Source organism: Rattus rattus, chromosome 7 (assembly GCF_011064425.1).
Source record: "Rattus rattus isolate New Zealand chromosome 7, Rrattus_CSIRO_v1, whole genome shotgun sequence".
NCBI lineage: Eukaryota > Metazoa > Chordata > Mammalia > Rodentia > Muridae > Rattus > Rattus rattus.
Genome location: NC_046160.1, coordinates 71,119,582 through 71,132,493, shown reverse-complemented (window position 1 = coordinate 71,132,493; position 12,912 = coordinate 71,119,582). Strand labels below are relative to the sequence as shown.

Sequence of the window (12,912 nt, the reverse complement as noted above, 5' to 3'; positions counted from 1 at the left end):
AATCAAATGTACATCTTCGAAGTTGTGCTAGAAATATTTACTTGGGATTTGGTACACATTGGTTTTTAAGAAGGTACAAGTGAGCTGCTGATGCAGTCCCCAGAACTGTGCAAGAAACTCTTAATTTGCCTACCCACATTTTGTAATCACAGCGGCACTTCCCTCCACCCTCCCCTTTCCCTTCTGTCTTCAGTTGTGGGGCTCTAACTGGATCTGTCTGTTCATTCCTCTCGCCTCCCCTTTGACAACAGTGGTGATCCGTACCTGTGGTGGCACATGGCTGTAGCTTGGCAAAGTTTCACACTAGTCTGGCTTATCATCGAAGCCGCTTTAAAATCCTGAAACAGTTTATAAGACCTCGTTATTTTGTCATGGGTTTCTCTTTAAACTTCCTTCTAACTTTGATTTGACATAAGCATACATACGCATTAAAATAGATATTCTCCTAAAGCTTCGCTTGTTAATCACATCTAATGAGAGTGGATAGAACAAGGAGTCCGATCATTATTAACACCCCGAGTTTATGTTACTCGCACCTACCTTAAGAACCAACCCAGACTTTTCTGTGGTGTTGCCCTGTGCTGCACAGAATCTCACATACTTCCTTTTGCTGTGTACACCACCAGAAACTCCCCTTCTCAGACAGAAGAGGAAATTCCCCTGGAAAGAACCTTCGGAATTATATGACTTTTGAACAGTTAGGCACCGGGGCTGTAAGTGCTAACAAAGCTCTGTGTGTTGATTAGTTTAGTCTGAACCTACCTTTGGAATCCACACTTTTTTTCCCTCCATCTTTATTAACTTGGGTATTTTTTATTTACATTTCAATTGTTATTCCCTTTCCCGGTTTCCAGGCCAACATCCCCCTAACCCCTCCCCCTCCCCTTCCTTATGGGTGTTCCCCTCCCTACCCTCCCCCCATTGCCGCCCTCCCAAACAGTCTAGTTCACTGGGGGTTCAGTCTTAGCAGGACCCAGGGCTTCCCTTCCACTGGTGCTCTTACTAGGATATTCATTGCTACCTATGAGGTCAGAGTCCAGGGTCAGTCCATGTATAGTCTTTAGGTAGTGGCTTAGTCCCTGGAAGCTCTGGTTGCTTGGCATTGTTGTTCATATGGGGTCTCGAGCCTTCAAGCTCTTCAGTCCTTTCTCTGATTCCTTCAACGGGAGTCCCGTTCTCAGTTCAGTGGTTTGCTGCTGGCATTCGCCTATGTATTTGCTGTATTCTGGCTGTGTCTCTCAGGAGAGATCTACATCCGGTTCCTGTCGGCCTGCACTTCTTTGCTTCATCCATCTTATCTAGTTTGGTGGCTGTATATGTATGGGCCACATGTGGGGCAGGCTCTCAATGGGCGTTCCTTCAGCCTCTGTTCTAAGGAATCCACACTTCTTAAAGGGAGTATATGAGTCTGGTAAGGATCCAGATGCCCTTGTGAAGTTAAAAAAAAAAATCTGGAAACTCTAACTCTAGGATGTAAAATTTGGAAAGAATGGTGGAATTGATTTGAATGGACCTGGCAAACAGGTTGTTTCAAAATATTGAAAGTGCTGAGTCTACAGCACGAAGATTTGATGGAAGGGAAGGTAGAGGCACAGGAAATGTTCCTGTCTGGATGTTTCCTGATCGAGGTGTTCCCAGGAGGTCAGACAACCGCCGACACCTTTCTAGTGTGCTTCAGTTCGCATACCACGTAAGCTTTCAGTCAATCAATCCTTCCACAAATATTTTTTTCCTGTGAAGAAGTTTTATGACTTTGTCTTGGTTATTCTCTTATCACTCACTAATGTAACCTTTATTGCTTCTTTCTCTGCATCGATTAAATGTTTAATTTTTAGTGGCTTGTTTTCCTTATACGAAGGAAGGATCATTATTCTGGTTTTATGTGTTTTATTATATATTTTCATTATCCATATCATTATATTTGAAGTGTGTTCCATGTACAAAAAATATACAAGATATTTTTCAAAATTCCCATCTGATATTCTATCCTTTTATTTGGTGTTGTTTGACCATTCCTAATTAATATAACTATTAACATCATTGGATTGGGGTCTAATAACTTATTATTTGCTTTTGCTGGTATGTGTTCTCCATTGTGTGTTTCTTTATCCCACTTCCACATTTATTTGGGGTCTTTTAATATTTTTAATATCCAATTTCAATTACTCAGTTTACTTTGGACTGAAAGATCATATTCAGTTTATTTTTGACTGAAAGATCACATTCAGCCAGAAACTTGAATTAGAGTAGGGCTTAGAGTTACAGGTATGGCTATGTGCATAGGGACAGCTTGTGTATTGGCTCTGGGCAGGAAGGGAGGTGGACATTACCACGGCATAGCAAAAGGCCAAAGTGGAATGTCTTTAGTGTAGAAAAGAAGACTGAAGATAAAATTTGAAGTGAGTATCAGTCACATTAAGTTGGGCCTTGATTTTAGTGGTCAGGAGTTCAGGTTTTATTGTGTGGGATGGGTCACTGCAGGTTTAGAGCAGAGGACTAACTTCGTGTCCATTATGGTTTAATGTGGTCTTTCGGCTACTGTGTGGATAATGTTTGTACAATAAGGTGTAACCTACTTCACCACACTAGGAGACAGTGTGCTGAATAATCCCATTCTGAGATCTGACTTCAAATCTAGTCTAGGACTTCCTGGTTGAGGAATAAACAGCAATTAGGAGAACTCACTTGGTTCAAAATTATTTCAGTGATAGAATGAACTAGATTTGTTAATGGGTTAAGTGTATATAAGGAAAGAAAAGAGTCAAGAGTAATTTTCTCTTGACTCATCCAAACATTAAAATTGTCTTCAGAGCTTCAGCCTGGTCTGAAAGAAACATGGCATTTATGGTCTAGTAAGACCTGAGTTCAGATCCTGCCCCATCACTTACTGCTTCAAAGATCTTTTTTAAACCTCTTTTAGATATTTGTTTTCTTTTCTCTAAGTTAAAATTGTAAATTTTACATCACTGTTAAACCTGGTGCGTAGCAAAGAATTGCTTTATTCTATGAAGTTATATGGACTATATGTATGTAACAAGTACATAAAACGGCTGTCACTTAACTGCAAAGGAATATTCCAACTTTGTCTTGTTTCTAGATTTTAATTACAAAAATTACTGTAGAGTGGTAATAACAATTAAAAGTGAGAACTAGGAACCATATCTGTTCTGTAGTGCTATCAATTAAAAACTACCTGTTTCTTTCCAAGATGCTTCTATAAACTCCAACTCTAAGGCCTAATCTTGAAGACCTAAAAGGCTGTTCTCAGTAGCGCATTCTGCACAGCTATGTCCTGTCCTATTCGAAACATATTTAATTTGACAAATTTCAACAAAGGAAAAACCGTGAGTGGGAAAGAACATTGCAGAGAAGAGTAAATTGCATACAAATAAAATTGGTGAAGGATTGAATTTTCCATGTACTTTTATGGGGAAGTGACACCCTTAATTAAAAACAAAACAAAACAAAACAAAATAACAACAACAAACACTAACCATCAGCTGTAATCAAAATGCAGTGGGAAGCACTTAGGTCTTACAAGGATTCTCACTAATGCAGTGGCTCATTGATACTGGCCTTCTGTAGCAATGAACACTAGTGCATTGAGGATACGTGCGATCAAAAGCTCATTTGCTCACATCCACAGGAAGACTCACCTCTAGTGCAAAGCCATACTGTTCTAGTTCAGTATAGATGAGTCCACGGTTGACTAAGGTATTTAATGCTATTCTTTCTCCAGCTTGAAGAAGCAGCACAATTCCATAATCTCTTAAAGCCTAAAAAGAAAACATTCACTTATAGCCAAGGTGTAACTCTTTAGAGCCTTGCTTAGTCTGCTGACCTGGGCCAAGTATGCTTCCACCCAGAGCAGGACCTCAGAATCCTCTCTGGAATGTGACATGTCCATCTATGCTAGACTTGAAGAATCCCTTCAGCTATACAGTATGCCTAGGGCTGCTTTTAAGTAAGTACTCACTGTGCCTTTGGTACACATGTCATCTGTCTGCCACCCATGTGTATACTCCTATGCATTGCATGGTATAGAAGGAAGGGACTCGACACCCCCCACCCCGCCCTGACAATGAATACTTTCTCCAAATAATGCATTCACATGAATACAAATTAGAGATCACCGTTTGACATTTAAATTCTTTTTAGCATTTTATTGCCTTCCTCACTGAAATCCAAACAGCGGGAGGCAAGAGTTTAATCTCTTCGCCACCTTGAACCCAGTGACAAGCATCCTGCCTTCGCATGCAGGAACTTGGTAAGTTTTAATCAAATGAATAAACCAGAAACCAGTGAAAGGGATCAATAAAACTGAAGAGGGAAACAGGGAGATTCAACATATGTCAATAAGCATACTGATTGTTTTCAAAGAAAGCTATCAAAACTCAAAGAATTAATCTAGTGAGAATGCATCCTTTACTCTTATTGTTTTCCACTGACTGAACAGGTAGGGCTTCATTGATCTCCCCTCTACCGTAAGTGTTAAGGAGATGAATTCTTCTGAATCATTTTAGTGGCTATTCTGTTCAAAGTGGCCACATGGTTGGTCAGACAGGGTCAATTCTTATATGACTGAAGTGTTGGCTGACGTAAAGAAGACAAATAAATAGAATTTAACTTCTTCTGCTCTTGTCTCCTATTTCCTGGTACAGGTGCCCAAAGATAATGTATGACTAGAAATCCTATACATATGCTGTGGTAGATATATGTGTGTGTGTGTATATATATATATATATATATATATATATATATATATATATATGTGTGTGTGTGTGTGTGTGTGTGTGTGTGTGTGTGTGTGTGTGTCATGCTAGGCCTATAAAAATATTTAATAATGCTTGAAGAACCCCCTACACTCTTGACTACACCTTTTCTGACTCATTCTTTCCAAAGACCTTCAGAATGTAGGATGCCCTAGCGACCCATTGGGCAGCAGAACACAAGGAAAGACTTCATGAAAGCTAAGCATGGGTGGTGGAGATGGGAGCACTGAAGGTGCTTTCTGCTGTGCTTCCTTCTTATGGTTTTTTTCTTTTGATTATTGTTCCTTGAGATGGTGTCATGCCAGGTACCTATCTGGTCAGAATGTGCTTTGATAGCACACTGGTCTTGAATTCCTGATCCATTATGCCTCAGATCTCTACATTCCGAAATTACTGACATTTTCCAGAATGTCCAACCTAAAAGTTGGCTGAGAATGTGAGAGCCACAGCCTTCTCTGAATTTATATCATCAGTTGCTATTACTAGATTCAGAGTTTAAGAAAAACATTTTCTAACTTGAAGTCTCCTCAGCTACCAACTTGGAATATTAAATTTTTCATACATATTTTAGAGGCATGAGTGTGAGGTCAAAATGTACATATAAAAATACCGATGTAATCTGTTTTAAAACTTCTGAATCAGCTAGCTTGTCAGACTGCCAGAGAGATCTCTTCATGGTTAAAAGGGCTGGCTGCTCTTCCAGAGAACTCTGGTTCAATTCCCAGCACCGGCGTGACAGCTCTCGACCATCTGTAACTCCAGCCCCAGGGAGGTCCAACTTTTCCTTTTTCTGTGGGCACTGCACATAGTGCACAGACTTACACGCAGGTGAGAAACTCAAACAACTAACAATAATAATAGCAACAAATAATAACAAGATAGAGGCTGAAACCAGTCTAAAAAATCTTTTGCCACATGTTCACAAGACCAACATTCCAGAGCACTTGTAAAACAGGTATGCACAGTACAAATTCTCCTGTTAGTGCCCTTTATTCCCTTAATAAGCTCATTCTTTTCCTTCTATCATCTACATATGTATCTGCCTAATCCTTGTCCAGAGACATAGACACACACGCATACATGAAAAAAAAAAAAAAAAAAAAAAAAAAAAAAACCTGAAATCCCAGTGGTTCTCACCTTTCCTCAATTTCTGCCTAGACTAGAAATGCCTCGCTTGTGTGTTGATAAGTATTTAGCCTGGTGCTTGTCATACAATAAGTCATAAGTAAGAGATAAGGGCTACTGTTTTTATGATTATAGAATAGTAGAGTCAAAATCCACCGTGCTGTTCTAAGGCTATGCGACACCAGCTGAAGGGGGAAACTGAAGATCTGAAAGTCAGCACAATAGAATCATTGCATGTATAAACTTCTCCTCTGTGGGCGCTGAAGAAAGAAGTCAAGCCTGTAGCTTGCTCTCTTCCTGTCTAACTTCATGAGCCACTGGCTAGAAGAGTTGATTCAGAAATTCTAAAATAGATTCCAATGTCTACTTTCATCCAAATAGAGTTTTTGTAACTTTTCAGAGGGGGTAAAACACAGCAAACATGAAGAAAAAAATCTCTTTAGAGATTTTAGTTGGTTTAATTTCATTATATTTCTTCAGCTGTGTTTCAATAAATACATATTTCGATTTTTGTGTTAAGTGTCTGTACTTGAAAAATGACAAACAGTGACTGATCTTTAAGTTATTAAATTTTCAAACAAAGAAACTATTCACCATGCTTAGATTTTAGGAAACTCTATCCATAAAGAATGCATAAGCATGTTAGCTCAGTGATGGAAGGAATGCTGAGGAGGAGGGCACACGGGGAGCAGGTGACACTTTGAAATAACACAGTATCCAGTCCAGAGTCAGACAGCTTCACAAAAGCTACCTAAGGACTGTGAACCCAGAAACAAATGTGTGAATGCTAAGGCAGGTATCTAATTCCCAGTGCGACTTGGATGAGTTCTGGTGCCTCTCTCCCTCTCTCCCCTGTTACTTCACCCTCCTGTCATTTCATTGTCTGTAAAATGAGCAGATGAAATGCCCTGGGGTCCAGGCACCTTGGAAATCACCAATATTTTGGTCTCGGTTATTGAGGTTATTTTGCATGTCCTACATTAACCAGGAATTGGCTTTTCCACATAACATACAGGAGTTCCTTCCTTGCCCAGTGCTCTATGGTTGGCCTGGAGTTAACTTCGGGCAGAAATGAGGGTGTAAGATGTCCTCAAAGACACCTGCTCTGTAGGTCCCTGCTAAATGACCCTTTAATTGGCTCCTTGAATCTTAACAATTGCCTTCTTAAAAATTAATTATGCATTTGTTGACATTTCTAGAGGAAGACAAACTTGCCAGGCTAGCTATCAGGAATGTTGTAATCTTCTGCATGGACAAGTTTCTCAGCCCGTGTCTTCTCTGCGACTTCTAAATCTGTAGATGCTTTAAGTAGACTTTACCAAGTTTCACCGAGACCGAGAAGTGTGTCTGCCTAGAATAATGGGAAAGTGAAGTCTGCAAAAGCATTGCCCCTGCTATGAAAGGGCAGAAGTGAGAAGGGAAAGAGCAGAAGATACAGGGAGAGGAAGCAAAAGCAAGGGACAGAACACAAACAACTTACAGGTGGACAATCACAGAGCTAATTCTCACTGAAATCAACCATACTGGAGAAGGGTGAGACAATGGGCATGACTATTAGAAAGTACAAAGGAGTCTGATGGAGAAATGTGGTTGCTGGCAGCACCATATTTTTTAAAACATAGTTAAGCCTATAAAACACATGTGCAAATCCCTGTCAACAGCCCCTGCAGGTGGAAACATTATACTCTTCACTGCATATAGAGTCTCAGAATTCTACAACAAATACCTCTGTGACCTGCTCTAGCTTGGGTCCAAGTTGTAAGAGGATTGCCAGTGATCACTTCTATAAAATCCTGTACAGTGGTGTTATCAGTAACACATTTATTCAGATGATACTTACAGAATGTATTCTAATTTATACGGGCATTTAAATATTTATACAAGCATTATAAAAGGAATTGACGGTACATAAACTGCATAGGTAATTTTGCACTAAGAAAGAAATCAATAGCATTTGAGATGTTTCTTTGTGGTTTCTTGAGTTTCATGTGTGTATTTCCACAGGAATTATTTTTCAAGACTATAGCAAAGATGAAGAAAACACAGGTGCTTTAAACACACTTGCAAATGCTTCACCATGTTGCTTATAAAATATTGCTTATTGATTGCTTATCTAATTCAAGAAGCCATTTAATGCATATTGCTTCTCAAATACTTTAAATTCCTCATTTACTAAAATGGCTGCTTACCATCTCTTTTTCCCCTATCTTGGTGTAACACAGGGCTCTGTTATAAAACGCTGTGTAACTGTTCTTGTCCATGTTGACGGCTGTAGTTAAATCTGTAATAGCTAGCTTGTAATTCTACAAGGAGAAAGAAAGTGTGAGCTGGATAAATCAAAACACGCAAGTTAAATCATAAAGTAAGTATGCGATCCTATGGGTGTTTGAAGCATTTAAGATTCAATGTGTCTCCTTTCTAAATTAATACTATGAAGCTAATCTTTCACATAGCTCATTAAGAAGATCTTGGAAGGGAGTCTTAGAGTTCTTTCACCTACAAATAAAATTAAGGATGTCAGTAACTTAATGTGAAGCAATTATGGGCTAGAGAAATGGCTCAGCAGCCGAGAGCTCTGGGTTCAATTTCTAGCACCCAGTATTCACAACTGCCCGTTAAGTTGTGATCCAGCTCCATGAACCCCAGCACCCTCTTCTTGTCTACACAGGCACTGTGCACAGATGGTGCACAAGCATACATGTGGACAAACATTCATACAAAAAATTAAAAGTAAATAAAATTTTGAAATATTAACTCAAGCAATTGTTACCAGTGTTGCTCTATTGGTTGGAGAAAATGCTACTGATTGCACGAGTGTTCACGTTCCTCTGGTGAACACTGAAGGCCTGACTGCCCTCTGTTAATCATCCAATCACACGGCCACATTCTCCATTCACACTCACTTCTGCATCCCTTCCATTCTTCTCTGATATCTTACATCATTGCGTGAACATCAACTTTCATGGAGTTGATACTTAATGCTTGCATATGCCTTTGCTTTAGGTGATAAAAGTATTCCATATGGAGTAATAATGAAGAAATGTCAAAAATATGATCAGGTAGAGATAAAGCATCCCACACAGCATCAGTTATCATAATCTTTTGCCCAGAAATTTCTACTTAGGAAACTTAAACTTAATTTGTTCCCAGTACAAAGTAAGTGCGTTATTTCAAATGAATAATGAAACACAGAAGCATCCCAAATGTCCAACAATCAAGTAATTAAACATAAGTTATGCTGCAGTATTATGTATCATATAGTCAAAGATTATGTCCAAAGAACAGGGAACACCAAGATTATATAAATACCATAATCTCACTTCAAAGAGGTGAGGAAAAGCAGGAAGTGAGTCAGCACTTAACAACCCTAGAAGCTTCCACTCTACCCTCTTAGTAACCCAGTTGCAACAGCTTACTCTGTTGTAGTATTTCAGAACTCCTCTGCAGATGTAGGCACGCACACTCTCAGGGTAAAGTCTGATGGCCTCATTACAGTTCAGAATGGCTTTGGAGTATCTGCCCTTTAAACCATAATAAGCTACTCGACTTAAATATGCCTGTTTAGAGAAGGAGGAAAACAGGGATATGCAATTTAGTACAATCTTCAGTTCTACCACAATATATAGAGCCTCAAACAAAATCTATGGTACCTAAAGACAATATTCAAATATAGTTTTCCCCATTTTTTTCATTAAAAAATTAAACATAGAGCATAACTAAAATAGCTTAATAAAGATCAGGCTTATGGCTACCCCCCTTGGATTCAGTGATTGTTACTATGTGGCCCACTGTGTTTGTTTTCTCTATTTCTCCCTAAGCAATCAGAAAGCAAGTTTTATACACCATACGTCCGCGCTCTACATTTCCTCAAGTGTGAGGCTCCTGTGAAAAAAGACCTACATAACTGCACCACCATTATTTATTCAGAATGGATACTAGTATTTAGTCAACTCAAATTAAGTTTGAAATCAAGAGCCAGTTAGTTAAATTTTATGTACTGAATTTTGTGTAATCCTTGAAATGTATTAGGAGTCAAAATCCATGTGCTATGAAAGCAAGAAACTAAAAACATTCATAGCCTATCATTAAAATTGCTAACAATTAAATTAATGGATTTAACATAGTTACATATATTGCAGATCTCAAAATATTTTTCAAATGTAATATTTATATTAAAAATAGTTTTTGTTCCAAAGAATACAAAAATTTGGGTTATCAAAATATACTTGGACAATCTTGAGACCTCAGGGCAGACTACCACATCTGCCCACTTCTCCTCATATTCCTGGCCCAAGAGAAAACTGCATAGGGCCTCTGGATACAGGAATATAGGAGCAGTCAGCTGCAGGAACCTGCTGGTTTCTGCCTGTGCTGAGAGCTGAAAGCCAGTCATCAGGTGTTCCTACACACCTGAGAGCAGAGGTAACTTTTCTGCTCCAAGAGACCTGCCTAGTGGCTTCATGACACACAAAGGCAGAAGTCCTCTGGACACTTCTGGTTTCTGGCTGTGCCCAGAACTGAACTGAACTGATCCCACAGCCCCCTGCACCCAAATCTCTTGGGGGAGAAAGCTGAATGCCCAGAAGTGTGGACAATCCTGAGACCTCAGGGCAGACTTCCACTTCAGTCCACATCTCCTCACATTCCTGGCCCAAGAGCAAACTGCATAGTGCCTCTGGATAGAGAAATACAGGAGCAGTCAGCAGCAGGATCCTGATGGTTTCTGCCTGTGACCAGAACTGAACTTAACCAGTCCCACAGCTTCCGGCACCCAAATACCATGGAGGAGAGAGCTGGAGCCTCAGAAGTGTGGACACTCCTGAGAACTCAGAGAGGACAACTATTTTCTGCCCACATTCCTGATCCAAGAGGAAATCACTTAGTGTAATCTGTACTCTCTGGGAACAAGGATCTAGAAGCAGTCAAGGACAGGACTCTGTGGGTTTCTGCCTGCACCGAGAACCAGCACCAGGAGCACCTACGCATCTGAGAGCAGAGGTAAGACCAAATCTTCTGAGGAAGCAACCTGCCTGGAGGTATCAGGTCACACAAACCCAGGAGCAGCTCTCTGTTCCCAGATCTGGCTGAAAGAAAACAGATCTACAGGAGTGTTGACAGCAACACAAGCTAATACCAGAGACAACCTAATGGTGAGAGGCAAGCACAGGAACCTAAGCAACAGAAACCAAGACTGCATAACATCATCAGAGCCCAGTTCTCCCACCAAAGCAAATACTGGATATCCAAACACATCAGAAAAGCAAAAATTGGATTTAAAATCACATTTCAGGATGATGGTAGAGAACTTTAAGAAGTACATAAATAACTCCCTTAAAGAATACAGGACAGCACAAGTAAACAAGTAGAAGCCCTTAAAGAGGACACACGGAAATCCTTTAAAGAATAACAGGGAAACACAAACAAACAGGTGAAGGAATTGAACAAAACCATCCAGAATTTAAAATGGAAATAGAAACAATAAAGAAAGCACAAACGGAGACAACCCTGGAGATAGAAAACCTAGGGAAGAGATCAGAAGTTGTAGATGCAAGCATCACAAACAGGAAAAAGAGATAGAAGAGAAATCTCAGGGGCAGAAGATACTATAGGAAACATCGATATAACCATCAAAGATAATGTAAAATACAAACATCTTCTAGCCTGAAACATCCCGGAAATCCAGGACACAGTGAGAAGATCAAACCTAAGGATAATAGGTATAGAAGGCAGTGAAGACTCCCTACTTAAAGGGCCAGTAAATATCTTCAACAAAATTATAGAAGAAAATTTCCCTAAGCTAAAGAGACGCCCATAAACATACAGGAAGCCTACAGAACTCCAAATAGATGGGACCAGAAAAGAAATTCCTCCTGTCACATAAGAGTCGAAGCACCAAACGCACAAAACAAAGGAAGAATTTTAAAAGCAGTAAGGGAAAAAGGTCAAGTAACGTATAAAGACAGACCTATCAGAATCACACCAGACTTCTCGCCAGAGACTATGAAAGCCAGAAGATCCTGGACAGATGTCATACAGACCCTAAGAGAATGCAAATGCCAGCCTAGGCTACTATATCCAGCAAAACTCTCAATTAACACAGATGGTGAAAACAAGATATTCCATGACAAAACCAAATTTACACACTATCTTTCTACAACTCCAGCCTTACTAAGGATAGTAGATGGAAAACTCCAACACAAGGAGGGAAACTACACCCTAGAAAAAGCAAGAGAGTAATCTCCTTGCAACAAAAACAAAAGAAGAGAAAAACACAAACATAAATCCATCTCTTACAACAAAAATAATAGGAAGCAGCAATCGCTATTCCTTAATATCTCTTGACATCAATGGATTCAATTCCCCAATAAAAAGACATAGACTAACAGACTATATACATACAGAGGCATTTTGCTGCATACAGGAAACACACTTCAGAGACAAAGACAGACACTACCTCAGAGTAAATGGCTGGAAAACAAATTTCCGAGCAAATGGTCTGAAGAAACGAGCAGGAGTAGCAATTCTAATATTGAATAAAATTTACTTTCGACCAAAAGTTATCAAAAAAGATAAGGAAGGACACTTAATATTCATCAAAAGGAAAATCCACCAAGATGAACTCTCAATCCTAAATATCTATGCTCCAAATACAAGGGTATCTACACCCATAAAAGAAACCTTACTAAAGCTCAAAGCACACATTGCATCTCACATAGTAGTAGGAGATTTCAACACCTCACTTTAATCAATGGACAGATCATGGAAACAGAAATTAAACAAAGACATAGAGAAACTAACAGAAGTTATGAACCAAATGGATTTAACAAATATTTATAGAACATTTCATCCTGAAACAAAAGAATATACCTTCTTCTCAGCACCTCATGGTACATTCTCCAAAATTGACCATATAATCATTCACAAAACAGGTCTCAACAGATACAACAAGACTGAAATAATCCCAGGGATGCAGGGATGGTTCAATATATGGAAATCCATCAATGTAATCCACTAT

The 12,912-nt window shown here is 39.3% G+C and overlaps 1 protein-coding gene across 1 annotated transcript in view; it reads right to left on the bottom strand.

Moving 5' to 3' along the window:
* The window catches only part of Ttc6 (tetratricopeptide repeat domain 6), a 207,907-nt gene that overhangs the window by 17,752 nt on the left and 177,243 nt on the right, over positions 1–12,912 (bottom strand). The window contains exons 24-27 of the mRNA XM_032907781.1: positions 9,314–9,454; positions 8,087–8,200; positions 3,657–3,776; positions 265–338 (exon numbers count right to left, since the gene is read on the bottom strand). Coding sequence (XP_032763672.1) covers positions 265–338; positions 3,657–3,776; positions 8,087–8,200; positions 9,314–9,454 — 449 coding nt within the window. The remainder of the gene's footprint in view (positions 1–264; positions 339–3,656; positions 3,777–8,086; positions 8,201–9,313; positions 9,455–12,912) is intronic.